Raw genomic sequence first — 26,898 nt, 5'->3', positions numbered from 1 at the left:
CACAGCAGTAGAGGCCTCTCCGTGCTTTTCACCGCAAACGCAGACACACACACACCCTCCACCCCCCTCCTGTGTAGCCACAGGCTCCCCTTACACATGGGCCCGATACAAGGTATCCCCCTGCAACAGAAGGGGCAAGAATAAGTGGGGCGTGGGGTGGGGCAGAGCCCTCAAAGCACGGGATTAGAGCTAATGTGCCCTCCCTGGGTTCTAATCTCTTCAGAGGAGCAGCGTGTTTGAGGACTGCGGGGCAGTCAGATAAGTATCTATTACAGCAAGTTCCTCTTATCCTTCAAACACCCCCATGCCCTATAGGAAAGAGGCACAAAATCACTTGCCTGTCTTCCCTCTCACTTCTGTGATACCCAAAACCCGAAAGCAATCGCTGGCCTTTTGCGACTAAGCTGGAATTAAGGGCTCAGGACCTTACGGAGGGCCGCCAGGGCCCATATTTGCTCCATCTGGGGAGCGATGGGAATCAAAGGAGGAGAGGAGAAAAGAACCGAGGAACTGTTTTTTTTCTTCTCTTTCTCGGGTGTCGCTGGGAAGGTGCGAGGAAGGGGATCGTGACTGAGGTGGAAGATCTGATAGGGTGTAATCTTGTTAGGGTGATCCACGAGAGTGATGAAAGAGCCGGCACGCTAGATTATGGGAAGAGCCCAGAGGAAAGGTGGGAGACTGGAGCGCAACACTTCAAATGTGTGAACTTTATGGGGGAAAGAAACTTAACAATTAGAGGAAAAATCACATAATAATGAAGAGGCCTGTTATCCAAAGTACAATTTATTTGTCCTTTTTATATAAGAGAAAATAATTTACATTATGCAAATAAACATTCAGGTAACAGGAAAGACACCATCAGACTTAAGGCACAAACTAGCAGATTTACTCAACATCAACCCTTTGGAATGCAAAAGACAAACTTATTGTAATATAAAAATAGGCTAAAACATACAGTTAAAGACAATAACAGCAAAAATAAAAGAAACGGCTTTAGCAAAGCATTTCAAATCTATAAAATTATATATTTAAATATTTCAAAGGGAAATATTGTAGAATGGGACTGATTTTTTTATAGGGATCAGATCGAATTATAAAATACTTGGCTGGGATATTATTGGCTGATATTATTTTTCATGGTCCAGAGCCTTGGTTATATCATCATAAAAGCAAAGATATTTCAAAGGCAGAGCAAGTCATTACATTTTGTTGGAACATAATTAAAAGTTTCTGCTTTTGAATAATGTATAGTGAAAAAATAATATTTTTATATTATTATATTATATTCTAGTTTTTTTTATATTGTTTATTTATATGCTAAATATACACAATATGAAAATAGGGTATTTTTGGTACATTCTCGCAGCCATAAACTGTGGTTCTGACTTTTAAGTTTTGTAAGGTGAAGATAAGGCAAATAAATGCTGAAGTTGGACTTTATTCAAGATGGAACTTAAACCTACATAATATAACTTTTTTTTTGGTTTAAAAAAAACAAAATTGAAATAAAGAGTCAATACATTATTAATCCTTCTTCCAAAACGTGTTTTCGTCTTGCCCTGATTCACTATGGTAAGCATATTATACGCCTATTTATATTTTAGACCTGTTGGGATGTTATATATATATATATATATATATATATATATATACACACACACAGAGAGAGAGAGAGAGAGAGAGAGAGAGAGAGAGAAGCATTGACATATTTTGTGAAACTGAGTTCTTCATTCTTGCTAATAACTTTGGATTGTGTGATGCAGAGTAATTTAAAATGCATTGTTTCACTGCTCAGTGAAAGTTGTAAACGTTTAACCTCTTAACTGAACAGGTAGTAAAGCAGAGAACATTACACTACAACATTACAACATGTCACTACAAAAGCTAATTATTAAGCTGAATCGCTACTTAACATGTGAATGTAACTTCATCATACTATTTGTGCGGAAAAAAGCAGCAAAGAAAACAAGTGCATTTTCCGACTGGCACTAAAGCAAGACTGAAGATGTTTGGACGTCACACAGTCTACCGTGAGAACTTTCTGGGCCTGAACGCAGGCAGCATGAGCTGATGAGCAACTGTCCTCTCCTCCGGTATGGCCGCGAGCTCCTCCGCTGATCCCCACTTCTTCATGGAGTGAAATAATGACGTGATCTTCCTGTTCCTGCGCTCTCCGGCCTGGGTTAGGCTGTGGCACTCGCTGACTTCAGCTTGAAGAACAAACATCAAAGCAGAGTTAAGAAGAAGACCACACTGAGAATGAAATAACACGCTGGAAGGACAAATAGGGTGAAGACAAACAGTCTAAAATTGATCCACGAGGCACCCCGTAGATTCAGAGAAACCATATGCCTGCGCTAATGAGGAAAACATCCTCAGTGCTGCTGTTCCACATGTGCCACAGGTCTGAATGGACTTAACACCCACATGTTACAGTGCATTTATGCATTAAAAAAAACAATGAAGTTTGACTCACATAGCTCATGGTCTTCTAATTTTGTATCCCGTAAATTGAGGTAATGATATGCAAAGCGACCGCTGTAGTCCCGCAGGTTCTCCTTAGCTCCTGTGAACATGTTCACATTTCAGCAATGTTAAATTCAGCAAATTAAGCGTTAATATTCAGTTCAAAAGCACAATTATAAGTGATACTGCGTTTATACAACAGTTCAATAAACAAGTAAATGATAAACAAGACAGCAAATGACAATGTAACCTGTAATTTTCTTTTTGCTCTAAAAATGACTTGCATGTTTTTTTTCCCCCCCACTTAAATAATTAAATAAATAGTTGCATGTCACCAAACATGTTGATTGCTGTAAAAGGGAAAATATCTTGCAAATTAAGTTACAAATAAATCACAAATATTTCAATAAAGTTACTTCAAAAGGTAAATTATTCATAAAGAAACATTCATCTGATATATCAGGAAGAATTTGCTTTACTGGAACAACATTTGACATGTTAATGAAACGTAAATGTAAGATGAAGTCTGCTTTCAAATGAATTCAAACAGACATTCTTGAATGAACGAGACGATTTAAAAAAACAGACAATTTTCAACTAAATGTTTGTGAAGATAAAACGTACCGTACGTCCTAACCAGCAGGTCAAATATATGTCGATGTCCGTGCAGTGCTGCAATGTGTAAAGGTGTGTATCCCTGTGAGAATAAGAATCAATATAAAAGATTGTCAAGAGCATGTCTATATCATATTTCACCTCAAAATCAAAAGAATTAAATATATATATTTTACTAAAATAAATGCCATTATCTTAAAGGGGACATATCATGCCAAATGCACTTTTTTAGCCCTTAAATGCATTTTGTTGTATATTTGGAGTGTTTAGAAGTACAGAAAATATGAAATTATTCTCTTCAGGTGCTTCGTTGATATCTTTATATTCTGTTTTGGTCATATTTTTCAACCTGTTCCGATTTTTCTGTTATCTATGACGTTTTTTGAACTATTACGTCACAGTATTTGCAGCGGAACTGCCAAATAAGGACATTGACTTCCGGCCCAACACTTCGAGCAATCCGCCATTTTTATTTCTCGCTGCAATTTTGTAGTCCAAGCTAAAGGATGCAGAAGTTACGAGAGGGTAAGTTAAAATGTTCGATTGTTGGATGTAGTAACCCACACGCTTCATTACACCGTTTAATGTAGATGAACTGCCGCGCTTGTTACAGGGCGTATGTTTAACTGAAAGAACGAGCAGAGAGAGAGACCCGGTCGCGCGCGCGCGCACTCTCTCTCTTCAGAGCCAGGCGAAAGTGTAAACAAGACATCACCGTCTCCAAACTAGACGCTGTCTTGCTCTCTCTCCCTCGCACATATTAATCAAAATAAATCGACACGGTGGTAAAAGGTCGGAAGACCAAAGTTTCATGTGTAAATACAGTACACACCATTGCGATACATCCATATGAAGACGTTGTTCTACAGGTTCGTCGTCTTCATTGTCATCTCGCTCCTGCTCCGACTCGAACATGTAAGGCTGGCTGGACAAGTCTTCCGTTGTTGACATTTTGTTAATAACGTGTGAATAAAACGTTTCTGTGCCGCTAGATAATCGTATCTCTGCTATCAAACTACAAAAATGGCCGAACGGGGTGGAGTTGAACCGAGTGTGGGCAGGGTATGAAGTGTCTCAATTGTATTTAAAGAGACCGCACCAAAACGAGTTGCTCTCAGACGCACATCAGAAAAGGGGTAGAAAAGGGGCCTGTGGAGCTATAATAATGAGGAATTCAGACCCAAGCATTGCAGTTCCGCTTTATATAGACTACAAATGTATGATTTATATGTAAAAAGGAACAATTTAAAAGCATGATATGTCTCCTTTAACTATGAAGATGCACTGTGACATTATTTTCATGAGAATTTAGCCCATTTTACTCATTGTCACAGATTTGGCCATTAAGTTTTGACATTAGTACCATGGGGAAAATTTGCCATATAGATATTTTTAATATTATCTCATAATTTGGCAGCAGGAATATTAGGCTGCTGTCACTTTAAGACCTGATGCACGGATCCATTATACTGTTACACATGTGTTTTCTTTCTCTGCTGTTTACGTTCACATAAAACAACTGACTATGTTTACGTGAATACCCGCCAAGACCAACTTTTTGACATTATTTTGTGTGTCTTTGACTGTTTAAGCGCAATAAGCAGTGAAAAATAACTATTTAGTTCTGAGAGATGGCTTTATGTGCCGCACTTTGGGTGTGAGCACGAAATCTGTGTGAATGAGTCAAATTATGAGTAATGCGTGCAAACCCACACCGAAATCCAAGCCCTGTAACACCAACAATATTCAACACGTTTTTTTTTGTGTTTTTTTAAACAGATAAATTGCCATGTAGCTTTCTAACAGAGTTTATTGTAAAGCATTATCTATTGTGAAGGGTCATTTCATTATGGTTGTTGTAGCTCTCTGCTGCAATTTATTTTCAAGGAAGTTCCAAAAGCTACAGTAACATCTTCACCTAGATCCTTTCCATCTAAACTTGAGATATCTCTTCAGTGGATGTTTTATGAAGAGTAGGAGAGCCAAATTCATCCGCACAGTGAGCCGAAGCTCAACCAAAACAATGTTCTTCCGCAAAATGCATGCAGTTTAGTTTTTTAAAAGCTAGTAGGTCCAAAAGTTACATAGTGTACCTTTAAATACAATATATTTTTACTCTTTTCTTTTGATTTTGGAGTGATAATGTTATGTGTGACATTCACCCAAACAGAAAAAGGTTCTCAATTTTAAATATCTCTAGTGATAAATCTCACCACAAATCAGAAATGATAAGGAAACTGACGGGGTGAAGGGAAATTCGACACTCACCCCCTAGTGCCCATGTCCCAATAATAATAAAAAAAACATATCACAAGAGAATCAGAGAGCGACAGAAAGAAGAGAAGGGGGGAGAGAAAGACAGGACACAAATTAACTGAGGTTACAGCAACAAAATCTAATGACAGAATCATAATTGCCTGGTAATTCAGTGAAATTGCTTTGCTCTGAGCCTGCTGTTGGAATACATGAAGACATTGTTTAAGGGAAGCTGTTAACATGACAGAGTTTGATTTATGAACAGACATTCTCAAACAGCGCCTGGATTCATTTGCACAGCTGGGCACCCACATACCCTTTCAGAGGAGTTATGTCAGAAGCGGACGTTTTAGAAACGCACACTTTCTGGCAGCTTGGCACACACGTGAGAAACATTAACCCATGCATGCTGTCACATCCAGGGTGAGTGTGAGGTGAGGAGTACTTACATGCTGTGAGAGAAAAAGAGACACAAAAATAAAGGAATTTGAGTATATTTGTATTTGACTAAAAATGAATAGATTTTTGAGTAATATCTTTACTTACTGCCTTCGTATTGATGTCAGCTCCTGCTTCCGCCAACACTGTAGTCATATCTTCTTTACCGTGTTTCGCAGCCCAGTGTAGCGCTGTCTGTAAGAGATATCTTTTTATGATTTTTTAAGATTTATTTTCCTGTATCTTGATATTTATTTTACTCTTTTATAAAATGTATTTATTTATTCATTCATTTCTTTTTATTATTTATTACAACCGTTAATGCATCACAATGGTGCAGAATCTTAAGTATTCCTTCTTCAAACATAATTTATTCATTAGAATATTTATTTATTTGACTTCATTTTAATATTTATTTTATTTATTCTTTCACTTATTCATTTTTAATTAAATCTGACCTAGAAATTGTGCAGAATGCTAGTATTCCTTCCAATATTATTTATTCATTGTAATATTTATTTGTTATTTTTTATTTTAATATTTATTTATTGATTTTACTTTATTTCAATATTGTTTTAGTTTATTTGAATATTTATAAATTTTACTTATTCACTTCACTTTTTTTCAATATCGTTTTAAAAGCATCCCAGGGTGCAACTCATGAAATAGTTTGAAAGGATTGGTTTAAAAAAAATGTGGTCACTTCATAATTCTTATATGTATTCTCATATGTTTCAAAAAATTATTGTTTTTTTAAAAAAATATATCATTTGTTAATCAATCATTTTTCAAAGTTTCAAGTTTAAAACTGTTTATTTCTACATTATATATATATATATATATATATATATATATATATATATATATATATATATATATATATATATGTAATTTTTTTTTTTTATATATATATATTTTTTTTAGTGTGGTCTTAGACTTTTGGTCATCACGGTCAATCTGAATCCTCATATTGGTTGTTTGACCAGCTTGTTTGAGCTAGTACACGATCGTCAACCCATCTGATTCATCTTGTAATACATCATTTACACTCCGCATGTTCATTCTCTCCCACTAGGTAGATCCCCACCCCCCTAACGCCACGCGGTGGAGCGGCCCGTGGCTCCCATAGGCTGCCAGCGGGCCCCAGCTGTGCACAGAGGGTGTGGAGGGGACGGTTTCCTGCCATCTAATGGCGGTCTAATTACAAAACAACAAACCAGTGTGCCCACTGCGGGGGGAGCACAGGCCTGTCACGGGGTGCAAGATTGATGATGTTGGTATGACCCTCTGATGGAGGACCCACCCAGGCATCAGCCTGTTGACAAGGCCTGTCAAGAGGAGAAGGGGCCGCACAACACACACAAGCTCAGATGCTGGAGCTTCTAAACGGCCGACACTCTCAGACACGGAGAATGGAGGTGATGTCTATTGATCTCAGGCTGAGCGACACACCTCCTTTATCAGAACTCTTCATGTATCAAAATCAACCGCTTTAATGTGGTGGTGCTGTTCACAATGTTTCAGTACATGTTATTCTGAAGAAAAAAAGATATCAAACAGCATTAAAATGTAAACTTTTCTCTGCATCCGAAATGCTTTTTTTTACTTTTCTGCTGATGTAAGATGGGTCACGTGGGGGTGGAAAATCACAGCTGGATGTTCACAATCCAATCAAATTCAGATGAATAAAATCCAGTTCTAGCCTACATTATTTACCGCAGAATTTTCTGTTGCTGAAAATATAATTCGTTTTGTTTTGTTTTTTTCAAAACAGAGAGAAAGTTAGACAAAAGGCAATCTCATAATCTCCATTAACAAGTTAAACGCATTCATTTGATGCCTTTTCTGTTTCTGGAACGTTAAAACAAACCTCTCAACCAATTTCATAAGCTGCATCCTTGGATGCTTTTAAAAGAATATTGAAGGAATAAATGAATAAATAACATAGAAAGAAATTCATGCTGTATGTAGAACATATGAAGCACAGAATAAAACTATCTGACCTACATTTTTTATACCAATGAATTTTCTGTTTCACTCATTTTATTGCATTGCGAAGAATACCATTTTAACAGTGATAGCAATTATTATTATTTTTTTTAAATATCATAATTACTTATTTACTTCAAGCTATTTCAGCTGGAAAAAATTAAGAGACCACTGCAAAATTATCAGTTTCTCTGGTTTTACTATTTATAGATGTGTGTTTGGGTAAAATTAACATTTTTGTTTTATTCTATAAATTACTGACAACATTTCTCCCAAATTCCAAACCCCCTGATCATCAATTTTCAGCTTTGTCCAACACCTGGTCGTCTAATGGTTAGACGGAGACCTGGAGAGGCCTACAAGCCACAGTGTCTCGCACCCACTGTGAAATTTGGTGGAGGATCGGTGATGATCTGGGGGTGCTTCAGCAAGGCTGGAATCGGGCAGATTTGTCTTTGTGAAGGACGCATGAATCAAGCCACGTACAAGGTTGTCCTGGAAGAACACTTGCTTGCTTCTGCTCTGACAATGTTCCCCAACTCTGAGGATTGGTTTTTCCAGCAGGACAAAGCTCCATACCACACAGCCAGGTCAATCAAGGTGTGGATGGAGGACCACCAGATCAAGACCCTGTCATGGCCAGCCCAATCTCCAGACCTGAACCCCATTGAAAACCTCTGGAATGTGATCAAGAGGAAGATGGATGGTCACAAACCATCAAACAAAGCCGAGCTGCTTGAATGTTTGCATCAAGAGTGCCATAAAGTCACCCAACATCAATGTGACTGGTGGAGAGTATGCCAAGACGCATGAAAGCTGTGATTGAAAATCAGGGTTATTCCACCAAATATTGATTTCTGAACTCTTCCTAAGTTAAAACAGTAGCATTGTGTTGTTTAAAAATGGATATGAACTTATTTTCTTTCCATCATTCGAGGTCTGACAACACTGCATCTTTTTTGTTATTCTGACCAGTTGTCGTTTTCTGCAAATAAATGCTCTAAATGAAAATATTTTTATTTGGAAATTGGGAGAAATGTTGTCAGTAATTTATAGAATAAAACAAAAATGTTAATTTTACCCAAACATCTATAAATAGTAAAACCAGAGAAACTGATAATTTTGCAGTGGTCTCTTATTTTTTTATTACAGTATAAAATAATGGTTTTCTATTTTAAAATGCAATTTATTCCTGTGATCAAAGCTGAATTTTCAGCATCATTACTCCAGTCTTCGGTGTCACATGATCCTTCAGAAATTACATTCTAATATGATGATTATTCTTTGAATAAAAAGATTTTGTAACATTATAAAAGTCTTTACTGTCAATTTTGATCAAATGAATGTGTCCTTGCTGAATAAAAGTAATAATTTCATTAAAACTATATATTTAAAATGGCAGCATATGAACCTGAAAAGGCATCTATCAACTATGGTTTTAGTAACTGACCAAATTTAAGACATTTTTACACATGCTGTCACTAAAAATGCCGAAAAATAGTTTTTATTAACTAGGTCCTACTCGTTGACAACAATGTACTACATTCTGAAATGTTTTTGTACGTGCACGTTTTCATCTGTACACAACACGCAACATATCTCCACTATTGTGTATTCTTAAGCACATGTTCTGTACTAAAGGGAGGGTCCTGTCTACTGTAGGTGTTTCCAGTCCGGCTCGCAGGACATATTGTGATAGATGAAGTCTGGTTCCCCTATCAGCCGCTCTATTGTTTCCACTGTCGCACCCTTGAGATGGATTGGCCGGCACACATGCTTGACTGACAGCCCGACAGGTCTCATGGAGGCTCGGCGTGACGGACGACGGTCAACAGGATGTGACGTCTCCTACCCTTGTTCCTCAGGTTCCTGTTTTGGCCTGGCGGGGATCCCTTAACTCTCACTAACCAAATAGCACCTTTGTGATGACTACCAAAAGAGACATATTCACTGCGGCTTTTAAAGAAGAGAGATGAATAAATGATGTACTCACAAACTGGGAAAGGAGGAAGTCCGGGAGGCATCAGGAGAGGATGACATGTTGGAGAAGGAGACAAAAAAGAAAGAGATGAGCGCACAGGTGGCTTTTCATTTACACTTATCTTGTTGGTGGACAGAAAGCGAGCGGTCCTGCTCGAGTGGCTCAAAGGAAGCAGTGTTTACGTTGCATCTGAGATCGCGACTGTTTATTTATGGGCTTCACTGCGAGAGGTTGAATTGGAATTTCCCCCAAAGGAGCTTCCAACGTGTGAAAGGAAAACAGAGATAATGCGTGTTGTGTCGGGTTACGGGCTCGGGGTGATGTGTAACTTTAGCGACCGAGAGGCTAAAGGCAAAGCTTAGCTACTTAAAACTTAAGACTTAAACAATAGAGGTGGCAGAAAAGATCCAAGGACAGCAAAAAATGAGCATCTTTGACAGCTACACTGTAAAAAAAAAAAAAAAAACTTTTATTTTGTGAGACAAACTATTTACTATTGAACTATTGAATGTAGAAAAAGTTGACTACATAAAATGTTAATCAAAATATTTTTGGCCATTTAGTTGGACCAACTTAAATTATTAAAGAGGAAGATCTTATGCTCAGGTTGATCACTGTTGATGCACTTTAATAATTTGTATTTTTGGTAAAAGCATGGGGAGTTATGATGACAAATTTGTTAATCAGAAATAATAGATGTTTTCGCTCTATGTAGTGTTTTTGATTATATTTTGTCAGCGCATATGCACAACTTGCTTTGGCGTATAGAACTAATTCTGTATAACATACATACATGCACAAATTAGATAAACTAAGAAAGTTCTACATCACTATTATATAATGTCGATGTATATATTAACTTAAAATGCAAGTTGATTGAACATGGATCTACAAATAAAAAAACATTCATTTTGAGTTTATAGAACTTACTATATTGTGTTAGATGAAAGCATAGACCCACTTTAATTAAGTTGGTACAACAATTTCTCCATAAGTTGAGCAAGCAAAGCCCCCGATACTCACGGCAAAGTTCTTTTTACTTTTTCGGTTAAGGGTAAAAATAAGTCAGTATACAGTTAGCAAACATCCCGACGCTGTCCACGCTTTTGGGAGCAGAGTTTAGATGAATATGTAAATATGTGCTGCACGCTTTCCTCTCAACAACAAAAATGACATGGTGAAATGGTGAGAAAACAGCAGTTAAGAAAGCATATGATCATAGCGGATATTGTGGATATGTTTGCACGATCTCTGCAATTTGGCACTCCAGTAAAGTCACGTGACGTTTATTTATCTAGCACTTTATACAACAGATTGCTTTAAAGCAAGCAGCTTTACAGCATTAAACATGAAAAACACTGTCAGTGTCTCTTTCCTTTAGAATTACAACTTCAATTTCTAATATAAAGCAGCTCTCCCGTTTGTTTCATGCGGACGTCTGACCTCAATAAACTAAACAGAAGAGATGAACTGGAGAACACTTCAACGACAAAGAGGGCGGAGCCTCAGAGCCACACCCATCTATTACATAATCGCCATGGACCAATGGTAGTTTGAAGGCGTTTACCAGCCAGAGCGAATTTTACCGGCAAGTTCGCTTTGGAAAGCTGCTTCGAACTTCACAAACAAACTCCAAACGAACTTTTTGTATATCGGGGCATTTAACGCAAAGTTTTTGAGTTTTCTCTTACAGTGTAGAAGGCAAAATGCCAGAAAAGAAGTTGAATGACCTCTTAAACCGACGTCTCGCAAGCGCGGTCGCCCTTTACCAAGTCAAGAAGAGCTGGCTCACTTGGCATGCCTCTTGGTTCAGGAAGGGGGGCATCAAAGCCACCTGGGGGTCAGACTTACCACCTTCCTGGGGACATGGTGGCGATTGTTCTCCAATTAATCCCAGCCTGCTCTATTACTTTCAGATTATCTTTAAGTGGTTGAAGTCTTTGAGGTGAGCCCTAATCTTCCCGCACTTCAATGGCCGCCGTTGTATCTTGTCTGCGCGGGGAAGGCGAAGGGCTTAGAGGTTCTTAGAAGGTGGTCTGACACAGGACAGTGTGAGAACTCCGGCCCAGGCAGCGACCACAAACACCGACTCAAAGCTCTTAAGCGCACAGGGGGGACAAATAAAAGGATTTGAGCTTGTTTTTGGGGGGTGAAAGAGCTAAAAAGCTATCTTTCATAATCCTTCTGAAAATAATCCTTTGAAATGCATGATTGGGGTTGAGCTTTGCTCTTTGGTCTGTGTTGCACCTGGGTACGAGAGTGGAAACTGTGGAAAGTCGGTAACCTTGCGAGGAGCCACAGGGAATCGGCGGTCCATAACTATGTACGTCGCTGACAAGCTGCTCACCGCGCTGGCAAACATTCACATGCACTGTAACGGACTCAACAATCATAACTAATGAACTGAAGCAATGATGCTTAAAAACAGACAGTGCTGAGGAGGAACTAACTATATTTTTATTTCATACTTATATGTAGCTTTTCCAACAAGTAATAAAACATGATCGAAAGTGATCCTGGCTTGGAAAACTATATAATAGTTTCCCCAACACTTAAAAAGGAAGAAGAATTCAACTCACCCCCTTTTAGAAGACAAATCCAGGAGAATTTAAAAAAAGAGAGAGAGAGAAAACCCCATTAATGAACAATTTGTTGTACAATCACAAAATTAGGATTCAATCACTACATACTTGTAGAGGTTTTGATCTTGTGTACGCTACAAGTCAGTTTGGACACATCTACTCATTATTATTATTAATAATACAATTTTTCACATTTGAAATTTTAGAAGATCAGTCAAGTCATTAAAACTAAGAAAAATCACAAATGGAAGTATGTATTGATAACATCTTTTTTTTTTAAATCATGAGCTGCATCCTAGGACACATTTAAAACGGTAATGAAGCAGAAATATATACACACACATATACATGTGTGTGTGTATATATATATACACACACACACACACACACACACACATACATACATACATACATACATATACATATACATATACATATACATATACATATATATATATATCTTATGCTGAAGTTTTTAATATCATGAGAAATATTAATTTAACCATGCATTCCCAAACCTTTAGCTGGTAGAGTAAGTGTAGTGTTGTATGATTGCTTGCAAACTTACTGAGGTAAAGTCCTGGTTTGTTCCGAGCATGTGAAAAGACCAAGAAACATTGATTATTAAAAGTGAGTTTATGATATGAGATGCATGCATTCTAATCATATAGGGCATTTATGCATTCAGGCGGAGAGGGGCACATTATATGACACAGGACACAGTTTAGGAAAGAATATAAAGAGAATATAAACCTTTTTATTGGCCAGAGAAGAGTCTTGTTTCAGGAGCTGAATGAGATGAGACAGTTTGCCACTTGCTGCCGAGAAGATCCACTCTTTCTCAAGAGGATCCAGCTATGACCGAAATAAACGAGAAGCCATTTACATTATTGAAATTACACTGAAAGCAAATGTTAAAAATATTCAGTATCTCACTCGTAGTCCCATTTCTAGTTACATTTACACTACTGTTCAAAAAGTTTGGGTTTTTAAAGATGTTTTATGTTTTTGTCTCTAATGCTCACCAAGGCTGCATTTATTTGATCAAAATACAGAAAAAACAAGAATATTGTGAAGTATTGTCACGATTTAAAATAACTGTTTGAATAATATATTGTAAAATGCAATTTATTCCTGTGATCAAAGCTGAATTTTCAGCATCATTACTCCAGTCCTCAGAGTCACATGATCCTTCAGAAATCATTCTAATATGATGATTTGATACTCAAGAAACATTGATTATTAGTCCACATAATTCAAAACATTTACCATGGTAAATCTATTTGATTCCACCAAAAAAGTAAAATAAGTAAATAATCATTTAGCAGATGCTTTTATCCTATGCAACTGACAGTAATTCTTACAGGGAGGAACTTGGAGTAACCTGAGGTTAAGTGTCTTTTTGTTTTACTGTCAAATTACTGATAAATTACAATTGGATCTCTTAAAGACTAAAGTCTAGCAATTTTTCTGTGGTTTAATTGATGACAGTGGTGGATACAAAACACAGTTTTATTGTAGCAACAGTAACTACAGAAACAAAATATATTTTACTGTAACTATATCATAATAAATGTTTCTTCTAATGTGTGTATGATTTATTATACTCACAGCCACAGCGGTGGATCCCAAACTCCCACCGCAATCCTCATCCTGCTCAGATTCACTCTGGGAAAGAAACCGGACATGATATGATTGAAATCACTCACAAAAAACACCTGGAAGTATCACCTGGAACACGGAGGAGTCAGTGTGAAACTGTACAGTTAGTAACATAAATAATCTGAGAGCTAGAGTGGGCGTTTGGGTTCAGAAGCCACGTGCTTCCTCTTCCTGTTCTGTACTTAAGATATGAGGGGAGGGAAACCCAGCGCTGTCCAGAATTAAACAACGTTGGTAGCAAATAAACAAGGTAAACAGCCCACAAAGATATTAATAGGCCCCAACAAAGATACAGTAAACACAGCAAAAACAGGAAACACCCATAATGCCACTCTATTTATCAGTACGCAGACTTGCACAAAACTTCCAGGGACGTTCACCTCAAAATTCACAATAAATCTGTTCATTGAAATGGAAGGACAGTAAAAACAAAGGTTAATTCCTCCAATTTGACCTCTTCTCAAGGTCACATGACCATTAAAAAATGCTTTAAACCCGTGAGAGCCAGAAGTGAACGATTAGCTTAGCCAAATTTACCTAACTATGTCTTTTGTTTTGTTTTTTATCGTACGCTGTTTTACCAGAATCTACCCGCTTTGTGAGCCAAAGAGAAGGTGAATTTCTCTTTATGCACCAAAGTGTCAGTCACGCTGATTAATGTGAGGGAAAATGGAGCGGTTGGAGTCATTTTTGCAGTGCACGTGCTTGCTAATTGTTCTCAGGACAGCGATGGAGTGTCCGATCGGACAGTGGGAAAACACTTGAGCTCTTTCATATAGGCTACACTAACAAGGCCTCTTTTCCTAAAGACTGCAAGCAATATTTGTTTGCCTGTGCTTAAACAGGAACTAAGCCAGACATATTTCCTTTTAAAACAAGAATGAAAAGAATGTAACTGGACAGGTGAGTGACTAAATAATTGCATGCAAAATTATTATTTTTTTTCCATCTGAAAATCAACCAGAAAGGTAAGCAATAGTGTAACCTGAACGCAGTAATGGATACAACAACAAAAGAGATTTGTTACATTGTAAAATATTCAAATATGTAACCACATTTTATGCAGATTTCAGCTTCAGTGAATCATATTAATAATTCTTAAGAAGGACTAGTCAGTTTTGTCTCGCTTCTTGGAATGGAAAGAGCTTTCGGGTGTGAAGAGCTTTCAAGTGTGACTACTAGTAGTGGGCAGTGTTGTGGTTGAAAGAGAAACGTTTAACGCAAAACAAAACCTTCAATGTCTTAAAGCTCTAAGAGCAAAATATAAAAAGACTCAATATGATTAATAAAATAATAATACACATCAAAATAAAGCACAAAATCTCATGTTCCAACATTATGCCGTAATAAAACATGGGCCTTTATCTTGCCGCATCTCAGATTGATCTGCATACAAATGTTTGGAGGGCACAGATGATACTTTTCTCTATAATGAGGTGGAGCATGTTGCTGTTTTGCACAACAATAGAAAGCTTCATTCAAATGTAAATGAACGTGTCTTTCATGCTGTCACCCCTGGCTGAAATATGGCCTCTCAAATCCAGCTAATTATTCTGGCGCCACCTTTTGGTAAGTCTTAATATTACAGATATCAAATGAGCAGCTTGTTTGTGCTCTTGTGGTGAAATACTGTGCCAGCTTTTCAATGAATGACAAATAAGGATGAGCAAATAAGAGCAATGACAAATAATAAGTTTATCTTAAGGAAAAATATTTTTAAAAGTTCTTATAAATGTAATTATCATGTAATATTGATGTGGTTTCATACTGGTGTCATGTTATCCAAAACATTTTAAAAAAGGGGTGTAATAATCAAATATAAAGTTATAACATTCAACACCCTGTGCGAGTACACATTACTATCATCATTTTCAAAAGAGTTCTCAAATATTTTCAATAACTTTTCTTTTAAATCAGGAATATCTTGAAGTTTTCTTGGGGTTTCACAATTTGACAAGCTGAACAGTCATTGTCTGTATGAAATGCATTTTAATGCATTTTTAAAGGTATGAAACTAATACATCCTGAGCCTTCTATGTTCAGTGCTTTTATGACAACTAAGTGAAACTTGTTCTAAATCATTACCAGTTCTAAATCATTACCAGTTCTAAATCATTACCAGTTCTTCTATTTCAGACAAAGCAAACCAAACATCTTAAATGGTCTGCGATCAAATTAAAAACATAAAAACAGATAACTTGGCTCTAACCTTTGACCCTGAGTCCTTGTCGAGTTCATCTTCTCTGTCTGACGCTGAAAGCTCCTCCGTCAGATGCTCTGGTTTCTCTGCCTCTGCTGGCGGTGAGAGGGTGCTGTCTGACTGCTAATCACAAGAAAAGGAGAAGTTTCACTAAGATCACTTGGTAAGGATCACTTCACTGCACTCAAATCAGCTGATGCTGACAAAACATCAAGTTTATGGACCAAAACTACGGTGGCTGAGAGAGCTCAACATGCTGCAACTGAAAAAAGGCATGCAAATAGAAAAAAAACCCCAGCAAATTAAGAAAATAACTTGATCAGTTTGACAACACATGTGCTGCAAATACTCACAACATACACAATCAGGATGTTAAAATAAACATAAAAAACCCCTCACTTTTCAGGTCATCAACAACACCACTGACTAGTAGACGATGAACAGTAAAGCATGTCCCAGCCAGGTTTGTCACTTTTTGGCACTTGAAACATTTCTGTTGTGGTCCGTGCTATTTGCAGTGCGTTTCTTTATTTGGTTGCATTGTGAATATTTGTAGCACGTTTCTGTATTTGGCTGCGTTGTGAGTATTTGCAGTTAATTTCTGTATTTGCAGCTCATTTCTGCATTTGGTTGAGTTGTGAGTATTTGTAGCGCGTTTCTGTATTTGGTTGAGTTGTGAGTATTTGTAGCGCGTTTCTGTATTTGGTTGAGTTGTGAGTATTTGCGGCACATTTCTGTATTTGGCTGTGTTGTGATTATTTGCAGCATGTTTTTGTATTTGGTTGTGTTGCGAGTACTTGCAGCGCATTTCTGTATTTGGTTTAGTTGTGAGTACTTGCAGCGCATTTCTGTATTTGGTTTAGTTGTGAGTACTTGCAGCGCATTTCTGTATTTGGTTGCATTGTGAACTTTTGCAATGTGTTTCTGTATTTGGTTGCATTGTGAGTATTTGCAGCTCATTTCTCTAGTTGGTTGCGTTGCAAGTATTTGCAATGTGTTTCTGTATTTGGTTGAGTTGTGAGTATTTGCGGCACATTTCTGTATTTGGCTGTGTTGTATTTGCAGCACGTTTTTGTATTTGGTTGCGTTGCGAGTACTTGCATCGCGTTTCTGTATTTGGTTTAGTTGTGAGTACTTGCAGCGCATTTCTGTATTTGGTTGCATTGTGAACTTTTGCAGTGTGTTTCTGTATTTGGTTGCGTTGTGAGTATTTGCAGTTCATTTCTGTATTTGGCTGCGTTGTGAGTATTTTCACCTCATTTCTGTATTTGGAGCTCATTTCTGTATTTGGCTGTGTTGTGAACTTTTGCAATGTGTTTCTGTATTTGATTGCATTGTGAGTATTTGCAGCACGTGTGTTGTCAAACTGATGAAGATGTTTTCTTAATTTGCTGGTGTTATCTATTTTGCATGTGTTGTCTTCAGTAGCAGCACGTTGAGCTCTCTAAGCCACAGTACAAATGCATTCTCAGTAGACATCTATAGAAGATATCCACTCTTTATTCTGAGATCAGGAAAGCCAAACTATAGATGGTTTTTCATTGCCCAGAGATAAATGCAGCAACTTTTATGCTTTCACACAGTTTGTCTGTTTAACAGGTTTCTAGACACAATTTCAATGTGGCTGAAATAAGTGCTGACAGGAAATTCACACTATTGTGTGTTGAACTCTATGCTCTCCATGAGTGGGTGAAACTGTCACTCATCGGCCAGTATTATTTAAGTATTATTTATATGCTATCATAGTTTTTATTCATATTTTGAATTAGATTTATTTTTATTTATTTTTATTTGTAATAAATTCATCATGTGGGTTTTGTTTTTTTGGCTGGTTTTTTTATTACTATTTTACTATTTGGTTTCATGTATTATATCATTTACTTTTTTTAGTAGTCAGTAATTTTAGCACTTGTGCCAAGGCAACATTTCATTCTTTTTTCATCTAATATTCATATTTTAATTTTATTTCAGTTTTTCTTTCAATTAACAACGTTTTTAATAGTTTTACTTTTAGTTAACTATAACAACCGTCATCGATTCTCATAATGGCTATGCTTAAGAGGTTTACCTTTATAGAGAGATATATCCCACTTTCAAGTAATTTTCACATATAATTCATAATGACAGAGTTGCAATGTGAATGTTGTGCTATGTATATGCAAATTCTTTAACCTATATCCTCAATGACATTGTGCACAGACCCAGTAGTTGTTTTTGTCAAGGTCAGTGGAGATGAAGTTATATCCAAAGATGCTTCAAGGCTTCAAAGATATATGAAGATGATCTTGAAACCAAGCAAAACAAATAGTCATTAATCATACCAAAAATTAAATTGTACATGCTTACTATACTCTTCCTTGCCAGAAGTCTCAACATGAGGTTCAAAATAATGCTTTTAACAGCTGAAGTCCTACAGCTAAAGATAAGACAACTGAAACACAGTGTTATCTGCTTTTGACAAGCTTTCTCTTATCACCAACTGTTTCTTTAATCCAGCTGAAAAAGCTTTAGCAAACAGTCTGAGGAAAACACTGGATTCTGGGTGATATCCAGGAAAATGATTAATAGAGACCTGAATTTCACAAGAGTTTTATACTATGATGCTCTTTAGTTGATGCGAACATTTCATGCTAGTCTAACTGAGACTATGACACAAACTTTGACAATAATAATTCTCTCCTTTGGAAAGCAGAGCTTTAAATATTATGTTTAAAGGAATTACGTCACATCACAAAATATTACTGAAATACTGCGGTCATCTTACTCAGCCAGATTCCTCTTTAGTTCTTCTCGTTTCTTCTTCTCTGTTACGTTTTTTTTAGTAAAATCACAAGACGTCAATATGTGTCATTCATGACAACATGAATGTGATGAAACTGGTCACCAGGGAATAAGTTACTTTAAAAACTAAGGCGTTTCAATATTGTGTTACTCCCTAAAAAGATATTGTGTAACTCTCTAAAAAGTAAGTAGTTACTACTAGCAACTACTTACTTTGTATGGAAAGTAATGTGTTACATTGCTTTTATGTTACTTTTTCTCACCTGGCTGAGGCTTGATGTTCAGAAGTTTGAAAAATGTTTAGGCAAACATGCATTAAACATGTATAAATGTATAAAGTAATGCATTTTACTTTACTTTGTTACGTCAAAAAAGTAATCTGATTACGTAATGCATGTTACTTGTAATGCGTTACCCCCAATGCTGCTGGTCACTGATCTGCAGTGAAACAGGGCTCCAGCATTTGAAAAGCATTTGAATTCGCTACAGTATTATCGCTGCGAAATCTAGTGGGAAGCATTCAAATACCAATGGAAACCAGGAGAAACATTGTGCCATGAACCAACAAGTTATAGAAGGCTTTTCATTCCACAAATCACCAACATTCGTCATGGATTTAATGTAGTAATGCTAACTGTAACCATGGTATCGTGGCTGAAATAGTTGAACGTTTTTAAACGATTCATTTCAGGGTTCGTACAACCTTTTAAGAGTGAAATTCAAGCCTTTTTCAAGGACTTTCAAGTGCTTCACTTTTTCCAGCATTTCAAAGCTATAAATATTATCCAATTTAAATGTTATTTTTAATGTGATGACCAAAAAATAAATAAATAAATAAATTATATATATATATATATATATATATATATATATATATATTTTTTTTTTTTTTTTTTTTTTTTACATGTTCCTGTTTACCTTTATCTGCATCTCAACTAGCTCAGTGCTTTGCTGTCAAATGTACATTTATAAGAAATAAACATGTAATATTATTAGTTGCTGTACTTATTAATGCAAAACAATAGTCATTTTATGATTAAATTACCTTTATGAATAAAACTCCCCCCACCCCCAAGCGCCATACCAGATCAGGTGCTGGCGCCACTATTTGTAGAACGCATTGGCACCGGTGCTACTACTCTCAAACTTTATTCTGGAGCCCTGAAACAGAATGGATATCACAATGAAGAATCACTCACATTATCTGGCTGGGTCGGTTCTGATGCCTCTGTGACTGTAATCATGGGTCCTGAGCACCAGGCCACCATTACTGGCTGTTTCTGGGCTGTTTGGTTATCGTTCTGCACTGGATTAGAGACCTGGAGCTCATTTTGTGGGTTCGGATGAACCTGCTTGATTGATTCGCCAGCGCAAGGCTCTCGCTCTTGTATTAGTTGTCTATACTTCTTCTTGAGGATGAGATATTTCTCTCCCTGAAATAAAAAAAGAAACCATTACCTCCATACTGTTATTTAAAAAAAAAGTTAACCAAAAATTACTATTACCTCATAATTTACTCAAAGAAAATATCACATTTTGGAGCACAAAAGGAAACATTTTGTAGAACGTCCAAAGCTATCCTTCAGAAGACTTGCATTATAGAGCATGGCATTTATAGTGGCTTTTCTCCTTCTTGCACTTTTTGGAGATCAAAAAATTTAATTTGAGTGATATGAAAAAGAGAACCTTGGACACTTGCAAAATATCTCCACAGAAGGAAGCAAGTCATATGGATTTGGAACAATGTTAAAGGTGAATAAATGATGATAAAATGTTTATTTTTGGTCTCTTTAGCACAATCATATAAAAAATAATAGTGCAATCAATCAAGCAATTCAGCAGAGACCCATTAAATTGATCAAAAGTGACATTACAAATATTTTTATAATGTTACAAAAGTTGTTTTTCAAACTTTCTAGCCTATTCATCAAAAAATCCTGAAAAAACATATTTTATCACATTTTCTTCAAACATATGAAGCAGCACAACTGTACATTTTGTCAATTTGAACATTGATAATAATAATAAATGTTTCTTGCGCAGCAAATCCGCATATTTGAATGATTTCTGAAGTATCATGTGACACTAAAGACTGAAAATACAGCTATGCCATCATAGGAATAAATTACATTTTAAAGAATATTAAAATAGAAAACAAATATTAATAATATTTCACAATATTACAGTTTTTACTATATTTTTGATCAAATGAATTCAGCCTTAGTGAGCAGAAGAGACTTCTATCAAAACCACAAAGTCTCACTGAACCAGAACTTTTGAATGCTAGTTTATGGCTGGAAAAAAAGGATTGCAGTTCAGATCAGATGGAAAAGGATCTCTTGCGAGGGGAAGTACACGTCTAGGACAATGGTCCATGATCATAAGGGTGTGTGGGGTATAGCACTGATGTGAGAAAATGAGACCTATCCCAGTCATAGAGTAAATATTGAATCACTGTGGGAACAGAGACCTGTGCGACTATTCTTCAGGGACAGGGAATAAACACGATCGCATTACAAACACAACAATGCACTAACGATTATTTAATGAGACAGAGGGAGGAGTTAATTAGTTTAAACTCTGCAATAATGATCTGACCACACATGTACTCACATTCTCAGATTTCACCACAGCAATTCTATCAATGATGAGTTTGAACTCTTCTCTGTATTTGGCTGCAGGAAACAAAAAGAGAGAGTGAGTAGGAGATGATAATGATGTTTTCCCAGCATGCTTTCAAAATATGTCTTAAAAGAAAGATTACTCGTACAATGACCTTGCAGTAGAGCATATCAGCATATCAGAAAATCAAAAAAGCATATCAGAAGCTAGTCTTTAAAAAAACAATCCACACAAACATTGTTGTTCACGTCATTCCAAACTGTGATTTCTGTCTTCTATGGAATACAGAAGTAGTTAAAGGGATAGTCCACCCAAAAATGACAGTTGTCACCAATTTACTCACAGTCATGTTGTTCCAAACCTGTCTGAGTTTTTCTTCTGCTGAACACAAATTAAGATATTTTGAAGAACCAAATCATTTCCACTATATTTTTGGTCCATACAATGAATGTCAAATAGAACCGAAACTGTTTGGTTAACAACATTCTTTTTGTGTTCAGCAGAAGAAATTACGTAATAAATGTTTGGAACGAATTGAGTAAATGTCACCCAAATTTTTGGGTGGACTATCCCTTTAAATTTTATAAATAAACATTTTTGTTTGTGTTCCAATGGAAAAAATAAAGTCATACAGGTTTGGAACGGCATGAGGGTGAGAAAATGAAGAATTCTGGGTGAACCATCCCTTTAAAAGCAACATTTACAGGTTTGAGATTGACACTACACCTTTTAACACTTGTTCATTTATTGATTTGTTCTGTCTGCAAGTTATTGACTTGTAAGATTAGCCGTTTTAATGTTTTGCACGCAATGGACTCTGATTCCTGGCCTGTGGGAGTTTGTGATGTTATGCAACATCACTTCAGCACAGACTGACTGCATCAAGGAGGAATCAGAAACTGGCTCGAATTACTATACAAGAATAGAAAATGACAGGGAGGAGACCTGCGCAAACAAATCCTCCATTACTACGTTGCTCATATGCCTTTTCAATGACCATTCCCAATGGATCATCGCTCAGATCCTCCCAGCGCTGGCTCGTAGTTTTATTTAGATCCCAAAGACTTATTTTCCCTACTTCAATTTCATTCCATTGCCTTAAGGAAAATTTATTTTTGCTTTCTTGGTGGCACAACACACTTATATTGACGCAATGAGCTTTGACGTGGAACTTGCACTTCAGTAAGGAGGCATGTGTTTATTCAGGAGCCACTCAACAATATTCAACAATATTATTGATTTGACTGCACTGACACTATTGGTTGAGAACTGAATTGAGCTTTAATAATTAATGATCTTTACAATGAAACTGAATCAACACTGAACTGACTTCAACTGAACATAGACACTGCAGTACAGCCGAAATTAACTGTTTGTATCATTGAATCATTCTCCTGTTTATCACTGTAAAGCTGCTTTGAAACAATCTGTATTGTATAAAGCGCTATAGAAACATAGGTGAATTGACTTGACTCAGTAAAAGACTCGTCAAACTGTTTTAAACTGTTAACTCATGAGTTGTTTGATTGAGTCATCAAAAGAACCGACTCATAAGAGTCATCTGTTCATGAATTGGACTACACCGTGTTTTTACAAGCACTGTTCGTGAGGACCCGAGGAGCGGGAGTTCAGGAAACGATGCCAGAAATATGAAAATACAAGTTATGAACTCGACAAACTTGAGAACATTTATTTTTCATATTTTTGACATGGCATGAACGCACCATCATTCTTGCGCTTTGTACGAACCACTTGTTGTTTCCCCACCAAGGCGATTCGCAACCCATAGTTTAAAAACCACTCTAGTTTTACTAACTTGAGAATATGATTTTGGCAGATTGTCATGGAAACTTCTCTCATAAAGGCACATTTTAACTCTAAATGATCCTGTTTCGTTTCATAACACAAAGATTTCTGATGTTTGCAGGTGCTCTGTGAAATAGTTTTTGGTTACCATGGCAACAGACACATTGTTGAAGGTCAACATGGTAAGCATAATCTGGAGTATTAATCTTTCTAATTACTATTCATATATAAATGAAAAAATCCTATAATGGCTTGATACATATTCACTGCATAGCATAGTCTAGGTCAGGGGTCTTTAATCTTTTTGATGCCCTCAAATATGATCATTCTCATCCAAGGGAAATTATATATGTTTTTTGTTCACTGCAGTGCTTTAAGATGTATTATTTATTCATTCAAATTTGTGTTATTTCTTATTTTAATACATTTTTGGTTTGTTTTTAATCACATTTTAATTTTTTGTTATTATTATTATTTATATATTTTTACATTGTAACACTGTTTCTCCTCAAAAACTTTTGGGCCCCAGTCTGAAAATCCCTAGTCTAGGTTTCATTGAATAGTATTGATATCAGTGATTACTTTTATATTGATGTTGATATATCAGCACTAATATATTTTGTTAAAAGAATTATAATAAAGCATTTTTTTCACTCCAAGTAAGCATTTTCTTTTAGAACTGATGACCTTATGAAATAATTATGAAAACATTATGAATGACTTAATAAAATGTCATTGTCAATGAACAATACAATAAAAATAAAACAAAAACAAAAAAATTTAAACTAAGAATCTCATTCTTGAGACTTTCGCCTAAGAAATAGGTCTTGTTTTATGAAATAGTTCACCCTTGTATATGTCAAAAGCCAGATACCACAAACAAACAAACCTAAAAGTAGAAGAGTAGGGATGTGGTATACTTTCAAACACATCACATGTTTACATGATGTGATCCATAAAGGGTTAAACAGTACCACTCAAACTGGATTGTGTCATACAGGCAAAACATATCAGGACTTGGATCTTTAAATAGAGAATGCAACCTTAAACACAACCTTTCCGTTTTCCTGCCAGGGGGAAAAGATAGGGATGACATTGCAACACAACATCCACAACAACAGGAAACCCTAAGGGAAGTCAACACTTAACAGTTGTAGCCGACAGAATTCCTGTCATGGTACTGAGAGGAACACTGTTTAGCTTTCTGAGCAAATTTATTAGTCTACCCTGGCCAACTATGAGGACTCTACGCTCCCACAGAGAATATAGCAACTGCCCGAGATCCCATCAAAACCACCATCCTAAAAAGGACTGGAGTCAGTAAAACCCCAGAATTAGAGCATGTCACGCAGACTGATGCGGTAACCGGGAATAATTATGATAATTGGTTAGCTGTGTCAGATGGTACCAGATGAAGGCCGATTTTGAAACCTCTGTACACAACTGTACAAGCACAGCTGGACGAAGCATTAAAAGCCATTATGGATAATTGTTTCATATATTTATGTCTGACACATGTATGTAGGATTAAATGCAATATCTTCTAATTTAATTACTATTAAGTGGTTTATGAGAACATCATGCCCGTTTTTTTTTTTTTTTTTTTTTTTGGCCCACTTTGCTGCAGCCAAGCTCTTTATAGCAGACACGTCATTTCATTTTTTACATTAATATTTTATGTTCATACACAAAGAACTAGTGGTTAAACCATTATTTGTTTTTCAACGACAGATGGTTGCTGATAACTATACAATGGGATTTTAAAGTCACCATGAAATCCATGGTCACCATGGTAAATCTTTTTTTATTTTTTATTTTTTTATTTTTATGGAATATTGCAGTATTTATTATTATTATTAAATTATTTCTCTGTGCAAATTATTATTAATTCACGTGCCCTTGTAATCTTTAATCAACATAACTTTACCCTCTTGCAGCGATATCTCTGATGATGTGTTTACTGGTGCGTGGGCGGGGCAACCCGTCACTCACATGAGATCCACCAATAGCAAACCACAACATCCAATCAATTCCTGATGGACATAATCAAGTCCTGCCCTACATTTTTCTTGTTCCAGAACCCGTTTCACTCGGATAACGTCAAAATAGGGAAGAAAAGACTATTGCAACTTCTGTTTCTTGCCAACTTTGAGCAATATTCGCAACTTGTAATTCACAAAAAAAAAAAGCAATATCCATTGAAAAGGCTGTTGAAACTGACACAAGTGAGAGAGTTCATGCTTAATCAGGCAAGCAGCTACAGATATCATTTGATGCAAATATTGGTCAATTTGTCATCTTATATAGGCCTATCAGTAAAACATTTGGTCCATTTGAGCCATTAGAAAAGCAAAATCAGAAAATAAGTCAACATCAGCAATCAAAATAAGTAGGCCTATGTGCACAGGAATTCTCAGAATGTAAGCAGTCCTTCCTTGTGTCAAATAGGTGTACTTTTTTCAATAGTTTGTTTTTTTCCACAACTGTCAGTAATATCTAATATCACCTTTATATGAATATGCACATTTATAAATTAACGCTTTAAGCCTATATATAGGCACATGCCAGATGTGTTACTCAGAATATCAGCTTAATGTGGTTATGCCAATCAGTTTAATCAAAATTAAACTATTTAATATGGCCATATTTTGATTATTATTGAAATATGGATCAAATAGTAAACTACACCTTCAGTGAATATTCTATTTAGAACTCCACTGTCATGGTTTGGGAATGTGGGGGCCCTTCCTGAGGGAGCGAAGGAAATGACAATTCCATGTGTAATTCTATCTGTTGGTAAAGCTTTTCTAATCTAACGCAGATGTTTGCCACAGTTACTTTTTAAGACGCTAACAGCCATTTACTCAGACCTCAAGCAGAGCAAAAGCACAGTATGCGGATTTTAGAATGAAAAAGGTGCCATAGACTTGCCACCAAAAACACCACATTTACACTACTAGCAACTCGACTAAATTAAAATGTCTATAATAGTTGGTCTAGACTAGACTACACTGCCTCAGTTGCGGCGCACGCTCGAGTGTTGCGTTTCTATGACGGCCTCCCACATTAAAATTGAGTTTATTAAAACAACTTATAAAAAAGACCCCGCGCGTTCTGTTTCATTCAGTGTAGCTAGTGTTTCTAAACGCAAAAACGCGTCTCGTGCGTGTCTCGCGTTGCGTCGCGTGCTTGCAGTGTAGATTAGGTGTAAAGGAAATGTGCAAAATGTCATATTCTCATTTACTCACCACGTAGCTGCAAATCGCTATGGTTTATAAAATGCTTATATGTTTTGGACAGATCTGAATTTTTGACTTTTCCTCCACAGGAACAGATGTAATCCAGTAAGGACGCTTCACTGATTTCGCCCATCTCTGACAGGGAACTGAAAATAAACAGTAATTTTACAGCAGATGAGCTCTGGTCGTGATGGGTTCTTCTCGAAGATGCTGATGCATGGCTTTGCTGGAAGCCAAGCTAATTACTGGAGAAGAAAAGTG

At 36.4% G+C, this 26,898-nt stretch overlaps 1 protein-coding gene and 1 long non-coding RNA gene across 2 annotated transcripts; one reads left to right on the top strand and one right to left on the bottom strand.

The window, feature by feature from the left end:
- Positions 1–767: 767 nt before the first annotated feature.
- On the bottom strand, positions 768–26,898 carry LOC311073175 (ankyrin repeat domain-containing protein SOWAHC). Its single transcript, XM_084098657.1, has 12 exons — positions 26,647–26,898; positions 21,584–21,645; positions 20,170–20,403; positions 16,199–16,312; positions 13,939–13,995; positions 13,081–13,182; positions 12,896–12,907; positions 5,884–5,970; positions 5,787–5,789; positions 3,091–3,163; positions 2,477–2,566; positions 768–2,210 (listed from the first exon to the last, which is right to left on the bottom strand). Exons 1-12 carry the CDS (start codon positions 26,768–26,770, stop codon positions 2,026–2,028), a joined length of 1,143 nt encoding a protein of 380 aa, XP_083954783.1. The 5' UTR covers positions 26,771–26,898; the 3' UTR covers positions 768–2,025.
- LOC311073235 lies at positions 21,929–26,630 on the top strand. The gene is made up of 3 exons (XR_014604122.1): positions 21,929–22,298; positions 23,520–23,580; positions 24,473–26,630. It is a non-coding gene; the product is annotated as an uncharacterized lncRNA (long non-coding RNA).

The sequence above is a fragment of the Abramis brama genome (assembly GCF_963993115.1).
Source record: "Abramis brama genome assembly, chromosome: 22".
In the NCBI taxonomy this organism is placed as follows: domain Eukaryota; kingdom Metazoa; phylum Chordata; class Actinopteri; order Cypriniformes; family Leuciscidae; genus Abramis; species Abramis brama.
Note: the sequence above shows the minus strand (reverse complement) of the source record. Positions and strands in the feature narration are given on the sequence as shown.